This window comes from Acomys russatus, chromosome 4 (assembly GCF_903995435.1).
Source record: "Acomys russatus chromosome 4, mAcoRus1.1, whole genome shotgun sequence".
Lineage (NCBI taxonomy): Eukaryota > Metazoa > Chordata > Mammalia > Rodentia > Muridae > Acomys > Acomys russatus.
In genome coordinates, this window is record NC_067140.1 from 49,844,047 (window position 1) to 49,870,831 (window position 26,785).

The window sequence follows — 26,785 nt, forward strand, 5'->3', positions numbered from 1 at the left end:
TTATTGAAGGGAAGGAATCTCCCTTTACCTCAATCCTGGCCGTATCTGGCAGCTCTCCTTCCTGCCTGTCCACACATGCTACCTTTGCCTGTTTGGAGGGTGGCTCCCGGCCGGGATTCAGGCGATGCACCCTTGAATTCTCTGACTCATCTTGTGCTTTTTGTAACTGGCTTCTCTTGTGATCTTCCAGAGTACCAGGCTGCTATCTTACATCTGAAGAGGGAGCACAAAGAAGAAATCGAAAACCTGCAGGTACATCTCTTTGATTCTACTGAAGCGGTCTTCTGATGGTTACCTTTCTTACATGCCCAAGTAAATATTCCTCTCGAGTAGGGAGTATTTAACTAGATAGCATCTGCAGCTCCCAGATGCTGGTGGGTACCAAGTGAAGTAAATAGTCCTCTTAGTGGGGACTATGTAACTAGATTTCATCTGCGGCTCACAGCTGCCAATGGGCACCAATTTTATTCTGGGATGAAAGCCTTGGATATGGTACTCAATAAACTCTGGGTTCTAACTTTGAAAAAAAAAATTACTGTAAATGCCTTTGGCTTTGGCTGGAAGAGTGATTCTGTGTTTTTAAATCAGGAAGGAAGACAGAGGCTTGAAACTTTTACTATTCATGGGAAGAATTTTAAAACAATGTTGCTGTACACTCTGTAAATCATTTCGGTCCCACTCATTTCTCTGTGCCTCTTAGCTCCTCCCTGGGGTAATGATATCATGCAGATGAAGCCCGTGCTGAGTCATTCTGTGTCCTCAGGGCGTGCTGAGAGGTGCCAGTGGGTCCTCCTCTGTTTGCCATCTAATTGCGAGTCTCTGGGTTTCGTGTTTGCCTACAGGGCATATGGCAGGAAGTTCAGAACCTTAATTTCAAGCCACTGCACAGTGAACCAGACCTGTAGTCTAGTTTGTTAGTGGGTGGTAGCCCTGTGTATTATCCTGGAAGGAATCATGGCAAACTTTAAATAAAACTCCTTGCTCCTTTAATACAAATTCATTCTTTGCCATTTTTTTTTTCAGTTTGTGGCTAGAATATTCGTCCTTTTAAATTTTATTGACACATAGAAATTGTAATTTATAGTGCGTGGCATGTTTGGAAACAGTATGCACCCTGGAGTGACTAAATCGAATATAAACGTGCTACTTTAATGAACTTGTGGTTGGAATATTCTTCCTGCTCAATTTATTTTGGTTGACAGATGGGAGTTGGAATATAATCTATGGCACACAGCATGTTTTGAAGTGTCATACTTTGTAGCATGACTGACGGGGGCCCATTTATATATGGATTACTTCATAGACTTATGTTTAATAGGTAAATTGCAGTCTCAGCAGTGTTCAGGTAGGTAACACATTGCCGCTAGAGTGGCTTCAACTCACTTCTCATGTCTAACCTAACCTTTCTATCCTCTGATTAATCTCTCCTTCGCTGTTCCCTTACCTGTCACCCACAACCCATGGTAACCATCTTTAGATTCTTCGTCTAGGTCAATTCAGCTTTCTTAAATCTGACACATAAGGAAGATCACGTAGTATTGATCTTTCTGCGCTTGCCTTATTTTTTCTTGACATCTTTTGGGTTCCTCTGTATTTTTGCAAATTACAGGATTTTCTCCCTTTTTAAGGGTTGAATAATATTCCATTGTATACATGCACAGGCCACATTCCTTTCTCCTTTCATTGTTCTACAGACACCCAGATTGATTCTGTCCCTTGGCTTTTGCGGACAGTGCTGTACTGAGCATAGGACGGCAGCTATGTCTTCCTTTTGGTACGCAGACAGTCATAGAGCTGCTCATTAGTATGGTGGTTTAGTTTTGAGTAACTTTACGAGTTTACATGCTCATGAAAGAAGGCAGTGGCCCACTTTTCATCACTTTTTTTATTATGAGATTCTCTGAATTCCTTGTATTTTTGTCTACTAACTAGCTTAGTAGATGTGCATAAATTGCTATTTTCTATAATATGCTTTCAAGTGCAGTTGAAGGGATAGCAAGGTAGCTCAGAGGCCACCAAGTAGCCACCAAGCCTGTTCCAACCCCCGGACCTACTTGGTAGAAAGAGAACAGTGATTCCTGTGTGTTGTCCTCTGATTTCTATGGACATGCCATAACACGAGTACATGGTCGCCTGCACACCGACCTATCCCCCCACACAGTAGTAAATAAATAAATAAATAAATATGAAAAGGGCGAAATATTTTTAAAAAGCTGAGATACTATATTGGAGTTATACATGAAATAATTGCAAATAGCCAACCAGATAAGTAGCTACATGTCACACCCATTCATACAAATACACGTGGTCTGAAGAGGGAAGAGTTAATTTAACAACAACAACAAAAAAAAAAAACTAAGTGGAAAAGTACATCTCACTTGTCAGGGAAAAAGGAGAGATGGAGGCTCTCATTTCCTTTGGAGTAAAATGACCTCACTTCCTTTTTCTTTGTGGTGGGATGAAAAAGGTTCTGAGGTGTCTGAGAAGATTTGAAGTTGATGGAAGATAATGAAAGACTCATTAAGAAAAGGATAGCTACAGAAGTGATTCCATAGACAGGCTTATTAGCAGTGAGATTGTCAGAATCATTAGTTTTCCAATTTGTAAATCAGCCCTATGAGGAGTGGGACAACTCATCATATTCACACAATATTCACAAAATACTTAGCTTTTGAGTTAATATTCCAGTGGGCACTGAGCTAAGCATATCACACATATAGTACCCTGCAAAATCCTGGTCTCAAATGAAGAGAAGCTTGGCATGTTAGTCAGCATGCTAACGTGTTAACAAACACCCAATGCTGTATACCCAAAGCAGAACAAGGTTTATTTCTGCCTTGTGGTCTCAGTCCATGGTGATTGGTCCCTGTTCCTTCTCACTTGTGGTGGGAACGCATGGCAGAAGAGGCCTGCTGACTTCACTGGGTGTGTGGAGCAAAGAGAGTGATGGGAAGGGCCCAGGATCCCACTGTTTCCTTTAAAGGCGCATCCCTAGTGTTCTCACTCCCTCTCCCTAGGGTCTCCTTCCTCAAGGTCCTGTCAGCTTCTTATTGTCCTGTAGGCTGAGGACCAAACTATTAACATACATGCATTTGGATAGGAACATCTAGAAGTGAGAAAGTAGAGAGTAAACGGCAGGGAAAAAGTATAGCATGAGGCTAATTCCTGTTTAAGATGTGAGCTAGGTTGTGATATGATTAGCTTTACTGAATATTAACACATTTTCATAATTATACTTTAGAGTTTTGGAGAGTTAATTTCTTAAATCATTATCTGTTTCTTTTTTATTATTATTATCTGTTCTTTTGATGCCATTGCTAAAATTAAATTCTTTATGTCGCAAATACATTGTTAATGCCAAGCTGCAGAAACCCTGTGGCATGTTACTGCTATGTGGACAGTAGACCCAGTTTTTGTGGTTTTGTTTTGGTTTGGTCTTCTTGAGACAAGGTTTCTCTGTGTAGCATTGGCTGTCTTGGACTCACTTTGTAGACCAGGTTGGCCTCGAACTCACAGCAATCTGCCTGCTTCCGCCTCCTGAGTGCTGGGATTAAAGGCGTGCACCACCAACGCCCAGCTTAGACCCAGTTTCTATAGCTGAATATTTCTTAAAGCATGTCTCCAGTGACAGGCAGACAGCCATCGATTGGTTGGTGCTCCTCCCCCAAGAAGCATTTTGTTTCAAATAGAGCACTTTATAGATTGAAATAGGAATACGTGTTTTAAATGTATGTAAGAAATGGATTTATGGCATTTTATTTAAACAGACTAGAGAACTTGGCATGCTGTTCCATGTAACTTCAAGCTGCCCACACTGTAGCAGGTGTCCACTTCCCCTGTGCTTGTCAGATCACGGCTCTCTGCCCTGGGTGGTTCCCCGATTTCACTCCTGTGTGCTTTAATTAGCCCCTGTTTCTGGATGATGGTGTAAACAAATGGAGACAACTAGCTTGGCAGTTACCAGTCAGAGTAGATAGCATTCATAAAATGTACAGACCCAAACCCAGCCTGCCTGCACTTGTGGGTTCTCTCCTAATATTACTCCCACTTGTGACATTCTTCAATGAAGCAAATCCCATGGGACTGGTGGAAGGGGATGGTCAGGAGGACTGACGCATTGACGCTCTAGTCTAATGCGTGATGCCCCCGGCAGTCCTCAGTTACAACAAGGCAGGGAGAGTCAAGTGTTTCAGGACTTTCTCAGCCTGCCTTTCTGTGCTGTTTTGGATCACAGAGGAGTTCATTGTTCACTTCCTCCTCCAGCAAATGGAAACTCTCTTTCTAGAATGCTCCGGCTCGATGGCTGACCTTTCCAGCCTCGCACATAAGGGCAACAGGTGGATGAGCATAGAGTTGTTCGTCTCATTCTGTGCTCTGCGCCTGACAGTTGTTGAGTTGAGTGAGAACCAGGCTTGGTCCTCGGGTTGGCTTTTTAAATGTGTACACTCACACACATAAGGATTTTTATTGAGGGCTTGAATGAATCGGATATTGCTGCCTTATGTTCATCTGCTACTGTGCAAGCGCAAACATTTGGCTGGCATTTCAGATCTCCAGGGAAAGAGGTTGTGACAGGTCAGACATTTTCCATGATGTCATTATTTCATGTAATTTATAATTTTACCATAAGAAAGTTCTTTCTTTTATATCCCCCCCATGTGTGTTTCTTTTAGCATATCCCACCTTCATGGTCTGCCCACTTCATGGGCAGATAATCTTATGGTTTGCCTTCTTTTAGGGAAAGACACGGCCTTCCCTTTTGTCTTTCTTTAGAGCTTCTTGCCCGAGAAACTTCTGTGTAGAGTTCTGAGGAAGCATTGCTTAGCAAGTTCATGATCACTGGGTAGAAACCGTTCAGACCTCTTAGGTGTTTGCTAAAATTCATTCTCTCATAGTGCAATAGTTACTTCTTTCAGGTTGCTTACGAGCTAGGACTTAAAAATCACCATCACAACTCTTTCAGAGATCTATGTCTTACTACTGCTTGAGGGCTAGGAAAGGCCATAGTTTGTGTTGATTGGTAGTGTGAGAGAACTTGGTTTTGGTGTTAGCACTCCAGTTTCTTACACAATGACCATTCAAAGTAGGCAACTTCTTTCAAACTTGGTTTACTCTGTATGTTATTGATTGCATTGATGGTAAAGCTAACACCACCACACAGTCCAGGGAATGTTGAGTAGGATGCACGCTGATACATTGGTTCTGTAGCACACACACCCTGATGCATTGGTTCTATAGCACACTCACCCTGATGGCACTGGTTCTATAGCACACACACCCTGATGGCACACGTGTGCATACACACACACACACACATACACACACACTGATGCATTGGTTTTGTAGCACACACACACACACACACACACACACACACACACACACACACTGATGCATTCGTTCTGTAGCACACACTTAACAGCTGCTTCTCATTCTGGCTTCCTTAGATTAGATCTTTTTATAAGTAGACAATTGAGCTCAAAGTGCTTGTGAGTTTTGTTGTTTCATCTTACTTTTTGAATGTAATTTTCCCATGCTTTCAGGCCACTCTTCTTCCCTGATATTCAATATCAAGATGGTCTAAACCAGTTTCTTCAGTTTTTCCACTCATGGCCCCATTTTCCCCTAGAATATTTTCATGCAATGCTGTTGCTCTGAGTTACTTCTCTGTTTCTGTGATAAACCCCATGACCAAAAGCAACTTGGCAGGGGTTGACGGTGGCTCTGAGGGCCAGGACAGGTTAATTTGGCTTGTATGCTCAGGTCTCAGTCCAAAACTGAAGGAAATTGAGACAAGAGCTCAAGCCCCCTGCCTCATCATGCTCAGCTAGCCGTGTTATAACGCCCATGCTAACCTGCCTAGGGACGGCGCTGCCCACAGTGGGCTGGGCCTTCCTACATCTCTTAGGAAGCAATACAATGCTCTACACACATGCCCACAGGCCAACTTAATTCTTGAGTTGAGGTTCCCTCTTCCCAGGTAACTTTAGGTTGTATCAGGCTGGTAATAAAAACTGGGCATATAGGTGTATAAAATACTTATAAAAATAAAATGTTTATCTATAATAAATCATAAAGAAGTTTATTGAAGAATAACTTTAAGTATGGGTATAATTTTACCATTTATTACGACAAAAGCACATTTACATACTAATAAGGTAGATATGTTTACTTTTGTATAAAGAATTAAGTTTTGGCTAAATGTTATTTAGAACATCTTCAACATTTTTTAGATTCTATTGATATTTAGATTTTATAATTAACAATACTGAGATGACCACTTTGCATAAACACAAAATGGCAAAAGTATATTTAAGACAATTTCAGAAATCATTGGAAATTTTGTTCTAATCCCAAGCCAAAATTCATTTAATGATTTTTAAAAAAAAAAATGAACTGAGTTCAGTTCAGGAGCTCAGACATTAAAAACATTAAAACTAAGCATTCTAACACCATTCAATCCAAACATAATTAATTTTAAACATAGTGTGCTAAGGAATGAAGAGAGGAAGATATTAAAGTATTTGTTTTCTATGCCGAATCATGTGCTTCTGTAAGAGTGGAACGCTACCAACTTAGCAGTAACACTGCAGTTCTCAACATTATGATTATCTTCTCTGAGCTGAGCATTTCATTGGTGTTAAGTGGCATGAGGACATATGCAGTGGGGATCGAGCATTTGTACATTCAGTCGTGAAGTTCTGCGACCCAACCAGGGTGTGTGCTGATAGAGTGACCTTAGATTCATCACACACTTGGTTTTAATTAATTTTTGGTCATTGCACATTCAGAAACATCTTAAATGTTGTCAACTTTTGCATAACTCCAACATTTATTTTGAAAAGCTTTGCTCTAAACCAGAGTCCCCCAAAGCCCGTTCTACGGACAGCAGCTCTTTGATGTGCCGCCTGATGAAAGGTTTGTGGTTCACAGTCAGTTAAGTTTGAGAACTATCTACTTGTTCATTTGGTGCAGGTTTGCCTTGTGGAAAAGAACTACAGAAATTTGAATAGCTCTGGTTTTGTTGTTGTTGTTGTTGTTTTGCTTATTTGTTTTTTGAGAAACTCCTTTTTTAACCTTCATATTGTGTCGTATGATTTTTTTCTATGCACAGGCAGCAAGGATTTTTGTTTTTCTCTCTATGTAATACAGTGCTGACCCAATTATTGATGTTGTTGTGATAAGCTGCTCTGTCCAGAAGCAACTCAGGGAAGAGAACCTTTCGTTCTTTTTCTCCTTACATGGTCAGAGTCCGTCATCAAAGAAAGCCAGGCCAGAAACCCAAGCAGCAACTTGAAACAGAAACCATGGAGGAACCCTCTTGTCCCTCTCCTAAGTTCATGCTTCCTCATAGCCCAGAACTACCTGCCTAGGAATGGTTCCGCCCATGGTGTGCCACACCCTCCCATATCAATTAAAATCAAGACAGGCATGCCCACAGGCCATCCACCTCTGTTTCTTTTAACCCCTCAATTGAGACTTTCTTCTCTGGAGATTCTAGGGCAGTGCTTCTCAATGTGTGGATCACATATCAGATATCCTGCATGTCTAATATTTACATTATGATTCATAACAGTAGCAAAATTACAGTTACAAAGTAGCAACGAAAGAATCTTATGGTTGGGGGTCACCACAACATAAGGAACTGTTAAAGGGTCACAGCATTGGGAAGGTTGAGAACCACTGCTTTAAGGTGTGTCAGGTTGACAGTTGAAGTCTACTAGGGCAAGCGCCTAGCAAAGCTCTTTGTCCATGGGTGATGCACAAATATTTCTTACAATTTTTGAACAAAAATAACTGTACCTAATTTTCATCAAATCCCTGTTGTGTGCCCAACATAATGTCTCTAAAAGATTGTGATGTCTAGGAAGTTCTAAACTAGTAAATAGGCAACCTGAGTTTAACCCAGCTTAGGTAGGTTTGACTTGAAAGCCTCTCTCTTTCCATTAAGAAATGCAGCATTAATTCAAAGAACTTTAGAGTTACATCTGGATTCTGGTTCATCAGTCACTGTGAATATCATGAACTTGAAGCAACACTTTGGGATCATCTTCCCAACTTGTAAAATGAAGAACCAGACCATGTGATCCCTGGAAGTCTTTGAGGGCTACTCTAGGCCAACTTTATACTTTACAAAAATTATCCATCACATTTCAATGTGGGATTGTCTGATTCAGAACCTCTAAATCCCCACTTGCTCTCTCCATTTAAAATACACAGAAACATTTAGCTCCTGTTGATGTTGTCCTTGTTAACCAGTGAGCCACTTTCAGTGGCCTGTGAGGAGCTGTTTGATGGGGTTCCAGTTGAACCCTAAGTAGAGGATCTGTTTCCTGCAACCTTAGCAGGCATGCCACTCACAGAAGGAAGCAGCTTCTAAAACAACCACTGACACTTCTATGGAAGACCGCTTCCCCCGCTTAAAGTCAAGAGAGAACTGTGGATACGGGTGAAAGGACTTGTTTGGGTCTCTGTTTTTTTGATTTTTTTTTTGTTTTGTTTTTTTTCCATTTTAAAGGTGAAAAAGGGAAAATAAAAAAGCACTTCCTTTGTCTGTCTGTGAAGAGCTTGATAATTTCGAAGCTATGTCTAGGGCCAGCACTTTAAGCAGTTTGGAACTTTCCTAGGAAATGACAGGCTGTTTTGTCTGTCCTTAACTGATATTCTTTGGGTTGTGGGACACAAGGAAGTGGACTAGCCAGCACTTGACCTTCCCTTTACGGGAAGCGTTTTGGTTTACTCCATTCATCACATGTTCTGCCCCTAAGTGAGGAGAAGCATCGCTGAGCAATGGCCTCTGGCAGGCTCCGTTCATTGCACAATGTAGTCACATTTATGGTAACTCCCACTTTGAAATGGTCCAGGGCTGGCTGCCAAGTGGAAAAGTAACTTAGGTTGTACCTTGTCCCCAAGAGAACCAGATGGTGTGGTGGCCTCCATTAGGAGAAACTTGGGGACATCCTTACTTTTCCATCTCTGGCCCAGTTCATTGGCCCCTTTCTAGTGGTTTACACCTTGCTGTTGGAGCAGTCCAAGTGCCCTGTACACAAGAGCCGATACAGCAAAACTCACAGAAATCTTAACCCCAGACCCATCCATTTGTCCTCATCAACACAGCACATGGAAATCATAATTTCCATGAGGACAAGGGAGCAATTTGGACCTTAAACAAAACTGCCACAACTGTGAAATATGACATCTTGTAAAGATTTCCTGGTATTCCCCCAAATGCTCAAATCAGTGTAGCTAAGATGGCAATGAAGGAAGAAGGAGAATGTCTTAAGGAACATTTTCATCCATCCTTTTGCGTGTGTGTGTGTGTGTGTGTGTGTGCGCGCGCGCGTGCGTGCGAGTGCGCATAATATAAACTATCATCAGTTTAACAGGATTAAATCCTGTGTATTTGCTGCTTTGCAGATGTTGAGACTGAGCCCTTAGGCTCCTTAGACGCCCGTGGGCAGACTGTTCTGATGGAGGCTGTGGAGTAGGCAGGCCCCAGAACACCCAGTATCCAGGGTTCCTTCTTTGGAGCATTTGCCCCTCAAAATTCAGATGTTATCAAGTCGTGCCCACTGGCAGAAAGAGCCAGGTAGAACGAAGAATGTGTTCATTAGTTCCCAGTGCATTGGAGGTTTGTACTAGGTTATCACTGCGTTTTCATGTACCATAAGTCTTCCCCAAATTGCAGAATCATTGTTAGGAAAATTTTTTCCTAAAGTATAATTTGATGTATATAGGTCTCTGATTGCCATAAATGGGTGAGAGTTTTTTTATTATGTTTGTGAGAGATAGTGCATCTCTTGGTACAGTTCCATTAATTTTGTTTTAATTTTCTTTATCTGGTACCAATGTAAGTAGTGAGCAGTCTTAACTGAGAAATGTGGTTTTCTGTCTGATAGATGTTTGTAATAAATGCATAAATTTATATTTTGAAAATAATAAAGATAGTTAAAATTATTAAAAAAAAAAAAAAGAAAATCTGGGTTTATTTCAGAAGCAATTCCTAGACTTACCAGTAGAGGTCAGGTTGACTCTTTTTTTCTCTTAGAACCAAGAAGGCTTCTGATGCTTGAAGCCACTCCCATTTTATACTAAGACTTTTTGCTTGAAATAAATGGAATTTTTAAAAAAATCCCATCCAGCTTTGTTATTTTATAAAGAAATATAAATTGTGTGCTTGTTTATACACAGAGATCAGGCTAAAACCTATTTACAGAAGTGATACAGCTTCTCTCATCTATCTGTCTGTCTTTCTGTTTATTCATTCATACTTTCATTGTACATGACAAAAGACAAAAGGATTGGTCGTCAGTGAGGTGTGGTGGTGCACACCTGTAAGGTCAGCACTCCAGGAAGCAGAGGCACCTGGATCTCTGTGAGTTCAAGGCCGGTCTGCTCTACAAAGTGAGTCCTGGACAGCCAAGGCTACAGAGAATCCCTGTCTTGGGGGTGGTGGTGGGGGGAGACAAACAAACAAACAAACAAACAAACAAAGCCACCAAAACAAAAATAAAAAACAAAACAAAACCACTACCACCACCACAACAAAACACAGACAAAAAGGGAAAGAAAAAAAGAAGAGACTGATTATCTATTTTATTTAAAAATATAAAAGGATGTTAGAGAGCTCTCTATCATTCATTCATTCATTCATTCATTCACTCACTCACTCACTCACTAGATATTAATGAAATGCCTGCTGGTTATCGGCGTTGTGCAGAAGCTAGAGGGACCAGAACAGACTTCCATGCATTGGAATGGAGAAGAGAGAGGACTGGAAGGGAGGGGAGGGAAGGGCAGGGAAGAGAGGGAGAAAGGGAAAATAAGACTATGAGAATATATGTCTCATGGGATGTTGCATGCTGAATGTTTCCAAGGTGTGCTCTGAAAGGGTATAACTATAGTGGGCAAGGACAGAAACTATTAGGAAGTGGCATTTTAAGTAGAGCCTAAGTTATGAAGAGCTTGGCTACTCTAAGGACCACAGAGAGCCTGGCCACTGGAGCACACGAAGTGGCAAACGGAACTGAAAAATGAAGCCTTGAAGTGGGACTTTTCAGATTTTTTTATACTTTGTCTCAGAATAGGAAGGTCATTTTTACCGAGCCCTAGATATTATGTTTACATATGTGTGAGAGGAAGGGGGTGCTATGAAATAAAGTATGTGATGCCATGGAGAATGACTCTGAGGGAATGCTGGAGCAAGGCACAAATTGGCCTGCCAGTCTGCTGTCTTGCCTGTTGGTCTTGGCCTGTGGATTGAAAACCCTGCAGCACAGGGAGACAGGAGGCCTGGCAGGTCTTTCTTTATGTCCTCTAGTTTCAGCCTCAGGACAGTGCAATCCACAAGGTGTACACAGAGAGAAGTAGATCTGTGTTTCCAAAGCCCTGTTTGTTGTCATGGAGGTGGATTTTAGGAAATGGAAGGGAAGCTGGGAAGGGTCTTGGTCATTTAGGTCAGAGATACTGGTGGTTTCGAGGCAGAGGCGTGAAGGAAGAGCTACACGCTTTGGCTGGGAGCACTTGTATAGTGTCCAGGCCAGTAGCCTCTCCTGTTGGAACCAGTACTGCTGAGGCTCTCACCAAATTAATTATTCTCAACCTGTGGGTCCTGACCCCCTTGTTGGTCACATATCAGTTACCCTGTGTATCAGAGATGTATGTTACAATTAACAATAGCAAAATTACAGTAATAAAGGAGCAAAAAAATTTTTTGGTGGGGGGGGGTCACAACAACATGAGAAACTGTATTAAAAGGTCACAGCATTAGGAAAGTTGAGGACCACTTCTTTAAACATTTACATCTGGATGCTGCCTGTACCCAGGTACCCAGGATCTTATAAATGCACACTAAATATCTCTCAAGCGAATTCCTGGAAAAGAACAGGGTACCTATAGCATAATACCATATTAAATGACAACTGGGCCATCTTTTCATAGCTAAACTCATTATACATACACCACCAGGCAGTTGTGTCCATCAACAGGGGCAGTTTCTTATATTTGTAGGTATCTACCTCATACAACTGTGTGTGTGGTTTTGCTTGTTTGTTTTTGTTTGTGTGTTTTTGTTTTAGCTCAGTGCCCTATCTGCTATAGAGAGATAATGAACACAATTCGAAGTGTTCATAAAACATAGAGTTTTTAAATTTCACAGAGGAAGTTCAAAGATTGAATTATAGGAAATTGCTAACATTTGACTTGTCTTGATGTCTATCAAAAAAGCAGTCTGCTTGACATGACATAACTGAATATGTTCACATTAGAAGGCAAAGACATGAGTGTGGGGAGGAAGGCTTCTCTTCCGGATGGACCATCCTCTGAGATGCTCTCTGAGAGAGTGCAACTGAGTCTGTCAGGAGGCTTCACCTGGAGACTGAAGGACGTCTCTATAGAATTGTTGAAACATCTCTTCACTCTTGTGAGGACAGTTTTCCAGCTTTCAGAAAAATCTGTGAAATATAAACTTATTGAAAACTGCTTACTCAACTCAAATTAATATTCCCCAGACTAGTGAATAGGCTAAAGACATCATTAGTTTTTCTAATAGCCCAAATTAACGTTTTATTCTTTAAATCATAATTATGACTTACTTGATTATATTGGTCTTTCTATTGCAGGCCTTTCGAAAGTCCTTTGTAGTCGCCCTGGCTCATAAATTGTAATGGCATTTTTGCTGCTGCCCTTTCCGTTTTCTCCTCCCCTTCTTCCTTGTCCTCCTCTCCCTCCTCCTCCTGCCATTCTCCTGATCCTCCTCCTCGTTGTCCTCCTCCTTCTTCTTATGCAATGGATCAAATCTACTTCATAAATTCTTTATAGTAAAAATGTACTTTTCCAGTTACAGGTAGGTGGGACTTTGGGCAGAGATACAAATACTGGAGAATGAATAGAAGATAGGGAAAGATGATAAATATTTAAGTTGTATTTACTAAATAGCTTTTCATAACAAATGTATGATTGAGTAATCCCTTATTTCTCCCATAGATGCAGTTTTCAAAATTTAGCCCTGATAGATACTTAGGACTTCTAAATCTGACTGCACTTTTCCCGCCTCAAACTTGTTGATGTTCAGAAGGCTCGGCTATTAAAGCTGGGTTTACAACCAACCACGTCACCCCTAACTACCTTACATAGTGAAAATCTGTGATGTAGAACGAGGTTTTCTTTTTGATATCCTGTTCTGATCAGATAAATTAACATTGGAAACCAATCTTGATGAATACATTATGGTGTCATGATTTCTGTGAAATCCTAACATCCCAGAGTGATAGTTGGAATGCCAAAAACCAATGGAAATTGCTTTCCTCTTGGTGTAAAATAATGGTAGATGGGCTCAAAACTGGAAAGGGGAGAAAACAAGATTGCCTTACAAATCTGGCAAGATCAGCCACACCAGTAAAACCAAATCCAATGATGTTTTATGGGTCTGAATTTATGTGAGTGCCCAGGATCAAAGGGCTCAAGTCCCACTGGACTACAAGGTCCATAGTTCATGGCAAAAACTCATCAAAAAGAACACTTTAGTCGTTTAAACTTTTCATTTTAATCAGCCACAGTAATAAAAGAGCCTTTAGGTGTCCAAAAACATTCTGCAAGATCAAGAGGTTGTTTTCTCATTTCTAGACGCAACTTTCTTATTGGATCCATATAATGCCTGTGGCCTCAGAGTGTCAGAGGGCCTTTGCCTCCACACCGTTTGCCCTTGTGAGATGGTTCCTTTTGGTTCTTCTAACTGTGTATTATGTGATAATAAATTATGGCACCTGACGGAAGGACCATAAAATTTTCACACCATTTATCAAGCTCCTTCAGCCATTTAAAGTTAGGTCCATGACAGCAAGCCAGGGACTAATGCCCAGACAGAAACAGTCCATGGCCTGTGTCTTGACTAGCCCCAGGAAACACGGCTTCAAGATGCAAATTGAGTCAAAGCCCAGCAGACAGTTCCCACAGTGCCCTTGAGAACGCATAGGGTCGGGTTTGTGAAGTTGCTAAGGCTGCAGAAAGAAAGAACAAGCGTGCGCTAGCTGGGTGGGGAAGGAAACCGCACTGTACATTACAGCCAGTTAGGGAACTGGACGGAAACTTGTAAATTGCTCAGACAATATTCCTAAGGATGTGGAAGAAGGTGAAATTGAGAAACTCAGAGGAGTAAAGAGGCGGTGTCACAGATCCAACAATGTCTTTTCTCTTTATTTGCTTGTCTTTTTGCTTTGTGCACACCTCCTCCCATCGTCACATAGGGAACGAGACGCTTTCAGCCGATCCTTTGCCACACAGTCCTGGGGATCACGCTCTGCCACCTCCTGCACTTTTTGCACACCGGTTATTCCATTCTAGGCACATGGCTTCCGTCTTCTTAGTGACGGATTCATCCACCCTTTACATGTAGCTTCCTTCCTTCAGTCATAATCTTTCCTTGAACTTAAATCCCTGCTCTCTCTGGAAAAGTTCCCAGATGCCAATTACACGCCACGGTTCCCCACACCAGTTTCCTTCTGCTGCCAGGTCCAGTGACCCAGCTCCTCAAGTCACACTTGAGGTGTCTGTCCAGTGCTGTCAGTGATCCTGGACCAGTCTCTAGAGCAGGTGCCAGTGCCATGTCCATGCATCCTCTGTCACTCTGTACCTAGGACAGGGCGTCCCCAGTTCCTTTCCTTCCTTTGGCTATACTTAGGTACTTTCTTTTCCATCTGTTCAGCTTCGCGTTACACTCGGCCCTCCCAGGGCTTTTAGTCATTCAACTTTGTCACTTAGAGATTTCATTTCTTTTTGCAAGTTTATCTCTGCACAGGGGCTTCTAACACCTTCTTGTTTGGATTTGTATTTTCCCCTGGGTTCCAGCATCATATTTCTGACTTATTCTGGAAAACTGGAAAATGTTTTCAGTATCTCATTCTAAAATTTTCAAATCCAGAGCACTTGAAAATTAGTAACACCAGGGATTAAGGGGCTCCACATTGTTGCTTAGTGTCCCCCTCTGGTTCATAGCATGGCTTAGAGAATTATTTTCTCTTAGCTGCTTTGTTAATTTGAGGTTGCACCGTTCTCTTAGAAGTCCATACAGAAATCTCAGATACATCCTTAACAGCCCTTGAGCTCTCCATTTCAGCATCTTCTTGATGGTCAAATGATGCTACTAGTAGCTCCCTTGTCCTCTGATGTACACATTCTTCCAACATCCTCATGCTATCAGTGTGAATCTTGGTAGGGGCTTAGACTAGCTTATATATACTCATGGCCTTCTCAGGTCATTACCCTTCCCTTGTAGCCCTGTCAGAGGTCACGGTTACCTGGTACATGAGGTCTAAGGTACTTACGCTGATATTTAAAGCCTTCTGATATCAGCTATTTTGCTTTATAATTCAGCCATTTGCCTATACTTGCCCATTCTCTTTCATTGCGCTTTCACTTACTGAGTCCAGCGAATGTTCATTGGGATATGTAAACTATGATTCTCAGGGCTCCCTTCTCTGAAGGCATGGGCTCCTCACGCACCTCAGGCTTAGGCACCTGACAGATGCTTTCACATTATAATCACACCCTTTTCTTCCTTCCTCTACCCACCCCATGCAGTGCCTACAAAATGACTGAATTAAAACCGTTAACAAAGAGTGGGAAGTTGTGTTTCCCATCACAGTAAGATATACATTAGTGAGCAAGTTAACCATAGTGTTTTCTGCTTCTTTTTCTTTCCTTATATTAGAATAGTTAGTGTTTTTCAAATTCAGAATAATGGTGGGAAAACTATTTTCCCAGAAAGGTTTTGTGTGTGTGTGTGTGTGTGTGTGTGTGATTTTTTAAGGGACATTTTGTCATTTTTTTTACTGGTGGAATGGTATTTGTACTTTTAGTTCATCTAAGATGGATAATTATCATATATTCTGTATTTAGACAGTTATTGTGAGTGGCCATTTATAACTAAGGTGTGTGTAACATGTCTGTGGTCTTTTGTGAATTCTTTATATATGAAAAACTCAAAGCCATTGTACAGTATAGCCTAAGGCCTGTTCTTTTTCTCTCAGCACAGCTACTGGAGATGACACACTTCCAAAAGGAATAGGCTTATTATAGATAAAACAGACAACCACCCTTTGAGAGTTGTTGTGGCCTGGTTGCAGCCAGTTAGCAACAGGAGAACATAAGCATTGTGACTAAAAGCTAATTCTTCTCCCAGTCCATTGCTCTATCACAGTTGTCATATGGAAACTGTGGCCGAGAAAGATAGAGGAAGCTCTGGCCATCAGATAGCCTAGCTGGAGGGTAATACTGCCTGTCATTTAAGCTTCCATGTTTAGAGATAACATTTTCTGACATATAAACAAAATTAAACATACTTCTGTTAGGAATTCACAAAGCAATTGAAGAAGCATGTGGACACACCTTTGAACTGTTTATTTTGACTAATTTTTTAAAACAAATAATCATTCTTAAGGTCAAAAGTTGTTAGTTTCCCCCCTTCCACTCTCATTCTTTATCACGCATGGATTACTTTATAATTCTCAGATGAAAGTATGTAGATTTGTGAAATATGGTTAAATGTTCACATTTACTGTTATTTTGTTTTCCATTTTGTTTGGTTTGGTTTTTTGCCTCAGACTCAAATCTTGGACTTTAATGGTATCACTCACTCGTAGCTCATTAGCAACCTCATTACCTAGAAAAGAGACAGAAAGCCTGCCAGCTATTGGTAATGCCTCCTGGAATGCTTTTTTTTCCCCCAGTGGCTCCTCCCCTCCCCAAACCTGCATCCAGGCACTCCTGGTTGCAAAATATTTTTAAGAAAAACATTACCCAGAAGTCAAGAGAACATTGCGGAAGATTGCTGGATGATTTTGCACAGCAACCCTGAAATCATAAAACCAATCATACACAGGCAGGGAAACATGTTTCCTCTTTGATGAACTCCATTTGTAGAATTGGATTATTAGTATTTTCATCACAGATAGGTTATGCTTGAATTTAACTCTACACTATTATTATCTATGATGAACTAATTTAAAAATATAAAATAACATGGAAGCAAATACAGATGAGAAAGTGACTTGAAATAGTTTTGTTTTCTTAACAAATATAGTTGAGATGAAAATGCATTTTAACAAAATTTGGATGAAAAAATGATCTTCTTGCCAATCTTTATAAAAATCAAAATTCTTTTCTTCCAAACACCTCAGCCTCTCTAACCAGTTTCATATGCTGTATTAATACCGTATTCAAGTGCACGCAACAGAAAGTCTTCTGTGGCTCTGATGTACACTGGAGGAAAAGGGATGGTCCAGCTTGAAATTCCTAGTAATCTAAATATTTAGAGTGTGAGTGGTTTGTAACTGTTTAAGGCAGATGACTGGCATAGTTACTTGGCCAGTTCATTTTCTCCTGAAGGGTACATGGCAGAAGACTGAGAAGTTATCTCTTGTGGCTGACATGCCCATTCTGTGAAACAAGGTGCCCATCATGTGGATCAGCACAGCTGTCATGTGTCATGATGGAACATTATGAGGCCGACCCTCCATCATGAGCATATGCACTTAGGTATTAACTGTTGTATGCCTTGGGAAGGCGTTATGGCTGGTCTCTTGGGTGATATGGCCCCCGGCTCTTTATACTGTTAATATGTGCAGCTGTAAAGTCTAAGATGGGTTATGGGGAAGAAAAGTAATATAACTATCTGTCATTCTCTGCCAAAATAAATTTGAAATGGCATTTAAATGTTGCACAGCATTAAGATATATGATGAAAACATTTTGTGCGTTGTACTTTATTTTTAATCAGCTAGAAAATGAGATACTTACTTGAATTCATTTCATCTATTTACTTAGGGTAAAAACTGGTCTTGTGGTAATTATCCTTTCAAAAAGCACAAATCACAAAGATGGGTATCAATCAAACGTAATACAGAGATTAGTGGAAATGAAGAGCGAGGAAGGAGAATGTGGTTTGTCTGTTTACCAGGAGAACAGAATAGAGTCAAAGAGAGATCTGATCCCTTCCACGTTCTTCCGACAGCATCTCTTGTGAAGCTTGATGTTCTAAGTATCATCAGCTGTGTAGTGATCAGAACGCATGTTCTGCTAAACCCCACTTAGTATCTTAACTGTTTAAGGCATCAAACACCCTAGGCTTATAAATATATAATTAAAGCCCCTACTTAAAAATAAACCTAGATGGGGGATTCACATTTTTCTTAATTCATGTTTATACAAAGAACAGATCTGTTTTTAAATATCACATCAGTTCTCTTTGAGCTCAAATGAATTGATGTGACACTTTGCCAAAACTTTTCTAGAAATGGTGGGTACTGATGCCCTGTGGTCAAGGGACCTTTTCCATGGGGTTTTAAAATTGTGCTGTTACTCAGAATGGCACAATTTTGGGATCCAAGTGCTGTATGCAGGCTGGGGTGCTGTGGGTGCACTCTGTAGCTTGTACCCTACCAGTTCTAAGCATTCTCAATTGCAAGGGTCTCATATGAAGCAATTCAACTCAAGAAACACCTCTGCCTCTTCTTAGACAGACCCCTAACTGTCCATGCCTTCGTAAGCTAAATTACTTTTGTACAAAAACATAGAAATATTCTCTCCACTCTGGGAGGGGGGTATCTATCAGCCACATTGCCTTGCATGCTGCATTAATCATTTTGTCACCACGGTGACAAATACTAAGAAAAACAATTCAAAAGTTTCAGTTCACATTTCAAAGGGTCATTGTAGGCTTGTTTTATTATTGCAGGCCCAAGTGTGTGGTGGAACAAAGCAGATCACCTCACAGTAGACAGAAGAGAGGCACAGGAAGAGACCAGGACAAGATATAGTCCTTGAGAACATGCATGCAGCCTCCAGCTAGGCCTCCCTTACCTTCTAAAGCTTCTAGGACCTTCCCAATGAGTGCTGCCACATGAGAACCAAGGCTTCATTCAATACAAGAACTGGGGCTAGGTGGGGTGATTTCATGCCCAGACCATAAGAGCTGCTATATCAAGGTACTTTTCCTTGCTTAAGGTGTTTCCATGCCAGTTTTTTTTTTTTATCATTTGTTGTCTGTTTCAGTGAAAGAGAATTGGGAACCACAACAACCTGTGTATGTGTGGGTACGTGTGTGTGTATGTGTGTGTGTATGTGTGTGTGTATGTGTGTGTCCATGTGCACGTGCATGAATTTAAAATAGTTGAAGTATATTCATCGAATTAAATGCTTTCGTTCTCATTCCTTAATTGTGTTAGAATAATAACAGTGCTTTGAAAATGCTTCTTAAACAGAAATGTGGCATCTGTTCACAGTTACAGCAATATTTGGTGTACCAAAGAATGTTTATTTTGACTGATTCTGGGTCACTTCGTTTGTTTACTCTCATCTGGGCCCTGTGTGTATTATATAATAATTTAGCTGCAAGATCCAGTAGACAAAACAAACTGAACACTGTCTCTATGAGATGGACCTAGAACTTTGGGCTTCCGAGGGCTAGGATTTCACGAGATTTAGAGGGAAGATCATTGTCACAGTCAGCGGTGCCCTTAGCAGCTATGAGATTGTTGCAGAGCGATCAGATGTATCAGCCTGGTATGTGACAGTCCTTTCATGGACACTACTCAGTCATTCCTACACACACATACTTCTCTCTCTCTCTCTCTCTCTCTCTCTCTCTCTCTCTCTCTCTCTCTCTCTCTCTCTCTATTGAACCCAGTGCTTACAAGTAACTAGAGGCAGGTAACTAGAAATTTCTAAGAGTTGACCGAGAACATTAGAAAGCTTCATTAATTCAGCAATATCAGCTCTAGGGGTAGAAAAGGGAACAAGAGACAAAAAGTAACCTCAAGAACTTGACATATATTTGGATGGATGGTAGAAGAAAAGATCATAGGAGGCAGGATAGTCTTAGATATAGCAAGAGGATCAAATCTAAAACCACCATAGAAATCTAAAGTTCCAAAGGAAAATGAGGTGGAAAAATCTACCAAGCTGGGGAATTTCAGATGCCATTAGCTATTTATGTGAACATTTTCAGTCCAGCGGTGGCAGCCTAAGCTAGATGGTTGAGAAAGTATGCACAGGGCTTTGTAAACACAACAGGAAGCCTAAGTCCTTTTAACCAGTGTATGTCTGTGAACATATTAGCAGTCTTACCTAGATGAGGGAGTCAGTACAAGGCCCTGTGTTCTCTTTCTTGCTTTGTTCTCTTCTCTCTCTCTCTCTCTCTCTCTCTTTCTCTCTCGCTCCCTTACCCCTCCTTCCTTCCTTAAAAAACAAAACAAACAAACAACCCCCCCCCAAAAAAAACCAAGAGAAAAACAAACAACCAAATATTGCTTCAAAAGAATTACAACAGAATGTGTCTTATGCACATAAGTTATCCTGGAATATGTATTTATATATATTCAACTTACTGCAAGCTGTGTAGAAGAAAGAATGGATTTTATTCAGCAACAGTATTTTGAGTGTCTAAACTCTCTATCATCTAAGCATAAATCATAAACATTTATATACGGACCTCTAGGTTGTAGTCTTAGCTTATGAATGAATTTTAATTCCCAGTAGCTGCTATTATTTAAGCCTTATGATGTTTCTCAGCCACGCCGTTTGTTTGTTTGTTGTTAGTTTTCTGAAGCTTCTTCTAAGTGTTTTTCATCTTCCACGAAAACTGTATTGGGAGGCAGAGCCAGCCACAGCATCTTAGGTTTGCAGTGTAGGGTCTTCTGCAAGAAGGTGAAGCTAATGATCCTGTTGGAGTTTTAGTCTTCATTTTGGACCACCAAAGTATATGAGGCAACTGATTTAGTTGTACCATGGAGTAATTCTGTCTGTTTTGATTGGTGATGTTCTGTATAACGAAGGAAAAAAATGAATATATTGTTTAGAAGACAATTTTAAAAACTAAGCTAGTTACTCTATTTCACTAATACTGATCCATTCTTAAGGCTGGGTTAAGAAAAACACTATTCTTCCTCCATTTCCCTTCAGAAAAGGGCAGGCCTCTCAGAGATATCAAGCACACATAGCATCTCAAGTTACAATAAGTTTGGGCACCTCTCCTCATATTGTGGCTGAACAAGGCAACCTAACAGGACGACAAAGGTTCCAAAAGTAAGTAAACATGTCAGAAATAGCCCTGTTCCCTCTGTTAGGAGTCCCGCAAAAACACCAAGCTACACAAGGTTAGCATGTATACAGACCCAAGGCTAGACACATGCAGGCTCTCTTGGTTGTCAGTTCAGTCTCAGTGAGCCCCTGAGTCCAGGTTGGTTCTGTGGGGTTTCTTGTGGTGTCATTGACCCCTCTGGCTTCTACAATCCTTCCTCTCCCTTTTGAGCAGGATTCCCTGAACTCTGCTTAATGTTTGGCTGTGGGTCTCTGCATCTGTTTCCATCAGCTGCTGGATGACAATTGGACTAGGTACCAATCTATGAGTATAGCATAATATCATTATGCATCATTTCCTTATTTCATTGGGTTTTTTTTTTCTGGTTGTGTTTGGTTCCATCCTAGGTTTCTGGGCCATCTGGCCTGGTCTTCCAGGCAGTGTCAAGGGTAGGGTCCCTCTCATGGGCTGGACCAGTCCTTGGTTAGCCACTCAGAATATCTGTGCCACTCCTACAATTTAACCCAGTACATCACACTGGCAAAACAAACTGTTGGTCAAAGTTTTTGTTGCTGGGTTAGTATCTCAATCCCTCTACTGGAAGTCTTGCCTTCTTATAGGAGATGGTTCAGTCAGGCTCTGTATCCTGTATTACTAAGAGTCTTAGCTAGAGTCACACTAATAGACTCTTGGGAGTTTCCATTGCACAAGGTTTCTACTTTGATCCCAAAGTGCCCCCTTCAATTCCAGTTGTCTCTCCCAGTATTCTTAACCTCAATTCTCTCCCCTCCTGATCCCTCCTGTTCTTGTCTTCACCCTCCCACAGTCCACCTGCAATATCTCTTCTATTTTCCCTTCCCAGGCAGATCCATCCATTCCTCCTTGAGCCCTCCTTGTCACTTAGCCTCTCTGGGTCTGTGGTATGTAGCATGGGAAACTTTTTTATTTGTAACAATTTCATTATTCATATTATTGATCAATTAATGTGAGAAAAATCAGTGCTCTTATCAATGATATGATAGAAAATACAGTATAAGAAATAGAAGGACATGCAACATTGCAGCATTAAAGGCAACAGAACATCTCAACATAGAGCTTTGGGTTGGTCAGTCACACTCTGGCCAGAACCCGTACTTCTCAGTCTGAGAATCCTGGTGAGCCTGGTAGCTCCATTCCTGATGATTAGCACCAGTCATATATCATTTCAGACTTGCAGAGAGGAAGTTCTGGAGAATGAACCACAGGAGCAAAAACTGGTAATAGTTACTGAAGATGTTTAGCATTTCCTTGAAGGACTTAGACACTTGTGTCTCTCTAAGCTGTAGTACTTTAAAGGTTTTGAAGACATGATTTACTCTATTGTCTGATGTTTATGTGTGCTGAGGCTTGGCAGGAGTTGGGGGAATGAAGGAAAGAAAAGAGACTTGTGCAATCACAACTTTTCTACTCATTGAAATTGTTTTCAATGCATCTGAATAGATCTGGAAAGATACGATAGAAATATTAGAATTCCAAAGACTGAGAACAACAGTGCAAACAAAGCAATCAGCCCACAGAGACAAAGTACACTAGTAATACTTATGTGGGTGGTATCCAAATATACACATCAAAAGTGTAATGTTTTTAAAATCTGAGTTGTTCCCTTTCCAGTAACACAAAACCTGTTCAGAGAACCACTAACACTCCTCTGAAAGCCTGATTTGTAAATACCTCCTTTAGAGTCATGGATTCTATGGCTCTGACAAAATACGATGATGAAAGCAACTTGAGAAGGAAAGGATTTATTTTATCTTATGGCTTACAGTCTAAGGGAGTCAAGGCAGGAGCTGATGCAGAAGCTATGGAGGAGTGCTGCTTACTGGCTTGCTCCCCATAGCTTACTTGCTCAGCCTTCTTTCATATAGCACCCATACCACCAGCCCAAGGCTGGTACTACCCACAATGAGGTTGGCTCCCCACATCAATCATCAACTAAGAAAATGTGCCACAGACTTGCCTACAGGCGAGTCTGGTGGTGCATTTTTTTTTTTTTCAATTGAGATTCCCTCTTCTCAAATGTCTCTAGCTTATGCCAAATTGACATAAATGTAGCAGCATGCTCTGGTATTCTGATGCATACATTTTACAGATTAAAAATAACAGAGTCAGAAATATAAAATAAATTTTAAGTTCATGCCATAACTTTTTGATGAACTAATGCCAGGTTCCTTGATGAATCTTTCATTGCACTTTCCCTTGCTTCTCAGTGTATGTCAGAAAATACTTGTCCTTGGGTCCATGAGACTGAAAGGTTGAGATTGCACTTGACTTTGAAGTCGATCTGACACCTTATCCTTAATACAGTGAGTAATGCCTTTTGACTGGGGCAAACAACTTTTGGAAACGTAGGGAAGCTTTCTAGGCCAGGACCCAGGTCTTAATGTCTCCTTGTTTATTTTCTCTGTTGGTGACCCTACAATTTGAACCAATTCAGTGTAGATTTATCCAGTGACTAATCCCTGGGAAGGCTTGAATTGCGAAGGAGAAGGTGACTGTGGCCTAGGCATGCATTATTGGTCATTTGCTCACATAATGAAGTTAGAAGGCCAGGTACCTCCTGGCTTACTCATAAAAATAAGTTTAAAGAGTGAGAAGGAATGTTTGGGACTTAGATCAGATTATTGCCAGTGTAAGAAAAGCAACATGGATGACCTGGGGTGCCTTTGCTGGACAAATCAACCCAATTCATTGATGTTTCCATAGCTGTCAAGTAAAAACTTATATGTGATTAGTATCTTGATAGAAACAGTCCTGTAAAGCCTTGCCAGCTCAGTGTAACTTCAAGTTACAAATGACATGACTGCACTACTGTTTTCAACTTCAACATAAGCATCTTTGAAGTACAGAGTTTTGGTGCTCATTTTCTTAAGGTCTGGTACATTGGAGATGCTTGTTCTACAGTATCTGATTATTAGAGACAGCAAAGAGCCCCTTCTCTGATGTAGTGAGTATGAGTCCATGGCTTCCTTGGTTCACATAAGCAACACTGTGAGTAGCCAGCCACGAGTAGGAAACTTTATCTTAATCATTCACATGAGTGACATTCGGTTATCAGCGGTCTACATCATTTTGTAGAAAGTAATCCTAGAATCTTAATATAGATATTAATTGTATACTATTATATTTTATTATTCTATTATGTTACATAAATTACATATAATATTAACATAAGTATATATAAATATATATTAAGATTCTATGATTATTTAATATTTTATATATTCTTTAATATACACATATAAACACTTTATTTATGTATTTATTTATTTATTTATCTGGTGAGGGACACGTGACTAGAGGACAATGTGCTGGAGTCACTTTTCTCCCTCTACCGCAGGGTCCTAGGCATCAAACCCAATTGTCAAGTTGGGAAGCAAGCACCTTACCTAATAAACCATACCATTTGGCCCTTAAACCTAGAACCTGATGCATAAATTTCAGACGTAGTTTTATTCCAGAATAACTTAACAACTGGTTCTTTATCTACTAACTCTCATTAGACAATTATTTTTAATTTGCCTGATAGTCATTTTTAGTTTCCCCCTGATTCTTCAAAAACAAAACAAAACGAGTGAAAGGATATTCAAAGCTGAAAGTTGGGTGTGTGCAAATCAAGCATAATTTAGTTTCAAATGATACCATATCCTAGTTCCAACGTGCTACTGCTGTACAGATGGGGCATCCACCACAGGACGATTCCCTCTCAAAGACAAATGGGTGAGTCACTGAGACCAAAATATTAAAGCAATTCTTATACTTAAGAGTCTATCATAGTTTTAAGGACCAGAGTTTCCTGTCATTTGCTCCTTAACACGCAGGAGCTCTAAAGTAAGAGCTGCCTCTTTGAACTAGTTGTGGTGTTTTTGTTTTGTTTGTTTGTTTGTTTGGTTTTTCGAGACAGGTTTCTCTGTGTAGGCCTTGCTGTCCTAAACTCACTTTGCAGACCAGTCTGGCCTTGAACTCACAGCGATCTTCCTGCCTCTGCCACCCAAGTGCTGTGATTAAAGGTGTGTGCCACCGCGCCCAGCTAGTTGTGGCGTTTGTAGTGGTAATAGGCGTAATGGTCCAGTGATCTCTTTTCTCGCTACAGAGTAGAGTAGTGTGTCAGCTTCTTGCCTAAAGATGTGAAATCTTGGGTTTGCTCATTTTGTTTAGAGTTGTACTTTGAAAAAAAGGAAGACTGAGCTGGGTGTGGTGGGGCACACATTTAATCCCAACACTTGAGAGGCAGAGGCTGGCGGATCTCTGTGAGTTCAAGGACAGTCTGGTCTACAAAGTGAGTCCAGGACAGCCAAGGCTACACAGAGAAACCCTATCTGAAAAAAACAAAAAAGAAAAAAAACAAAGACTGAAAATTATTTTCGTGGATATTCCATTCAGCCTATGAGCTAGCTATACTCTGTTTGGTGATGTTAAAAAAAATTAGAAATAAAACGTTACCAAGATATTCCTTGAGTAATTATTTCTCTTTATTTATTTCACAAAACACATGTTGATTACACTCTCGTTTTATGCCCCAAGTACAAACCTCACTGCAAATTCCCAACATTTTTTCTTTCTGTTTTTATTTTCCCACTACTTTTGTGACTATCCCTAGTTATAGCTGCTTATTTTGAAAGTGTGTTACTGAATTCTTTAAAATATCACCTTTCAAAACTACGTCTAATTTTACCTGCATTGGACACTTGACTACTGAAGTGTTTTCCCCGCACCTTAGTGAGTCTGCCTGCCCTCATGAGCACATTTGCTTTGATAGTGAAAGCTGGGGCTCTTTATATAGACTGCATAATACTGTGCTCTAAGCTGCCATGGTGTTTTCAAAACTAAAGCAGTCTGTATTCAAGGACACTTGGGAGAAAGATAAGTCTAGTATGTGTGTAAATTATTAATAATGTGGAGCTAGAGGAAATGTCATGGATTAAAATTTAAATATCTAATTTTAGACGATAAAATGAAGCTTAGAGAAAATTTAAAACTTGGCTAAGGGCAAGGAGCTCATGACTTTAAGTATCCAAAAGTGGGAGCTAGCTCTGTTGGTCTTTTTAGTCAGCTCTCTTTCTGCCATTTACATGGAAACAATTCAAGTTTCAGTCTGTTGTTTAATGACTCCAGTTGCTTTTACAGAAGGACAGAGAGAGCATGTTTCAACCAAAGGTCTCTGTTAAGGCAGAATCTCTATATTTGTTTTGGTATTTTGATTTCCCAACAAGTATTTAATGGGAAAATTATTACTCCCTACAGTTGCATGATAAGATGCATGCTAGACCCAAGTCTATTTCTTAGTAGCCATTTACTTAATGTGTCTGTACTTCATTTCTTCATTTCGGAAATAAAAAGATTAAAGCCAGTGTTCTTGTTGTTGCCAAAATTATATACTGTAATGTAAAACAAATCCAGTATAAACAATCAGTAGGAATATATATATATGTATCCTTACTACTGTGGTTAACTTACTATCTTGCTAGTCATTTGATAACCATTCAAAATGGTATGGTGAAAGGAACACGAATCTTGATACCTAAAAGGATTTGAATTCTTTTATGACCGTTTCCCAGCTGTGTGCTCTTACACAGGTGGGAACATCATCAACAAGATATGCCTCACTGAATTACCAGAGCTAGAATAAGTAAATGGAGACTACTGGCAGTGCGCTCAGTGCTCTGCTGGTCTCTGT

The 26,785-nt window shown here is 40.4% G+C and overlaps 1 protein-coding gene across 2 annotated transcripts in view; it reads left to right on the forward strand.

Moving 5' to 3' along the window:
- The window catches only part of Fmn1 (formin 1), a 295,331-nt gene that overhangs the window by 71,577 nt on the left and 196,969 nt on the right, over positions 1–26,785 (forward strand). For both annotated transcript variants that reach the window (XM_051144337.1, XM_051144336.1), the window contains one exon: positions 191–252. In XM_051144337.1, coding sequence (XP_051000294.1) covers positions 191–252 — 62 coding nt within the window. The remainder of the gene's footprint in view (positions 1–190; positions 253–26,785) is intronic.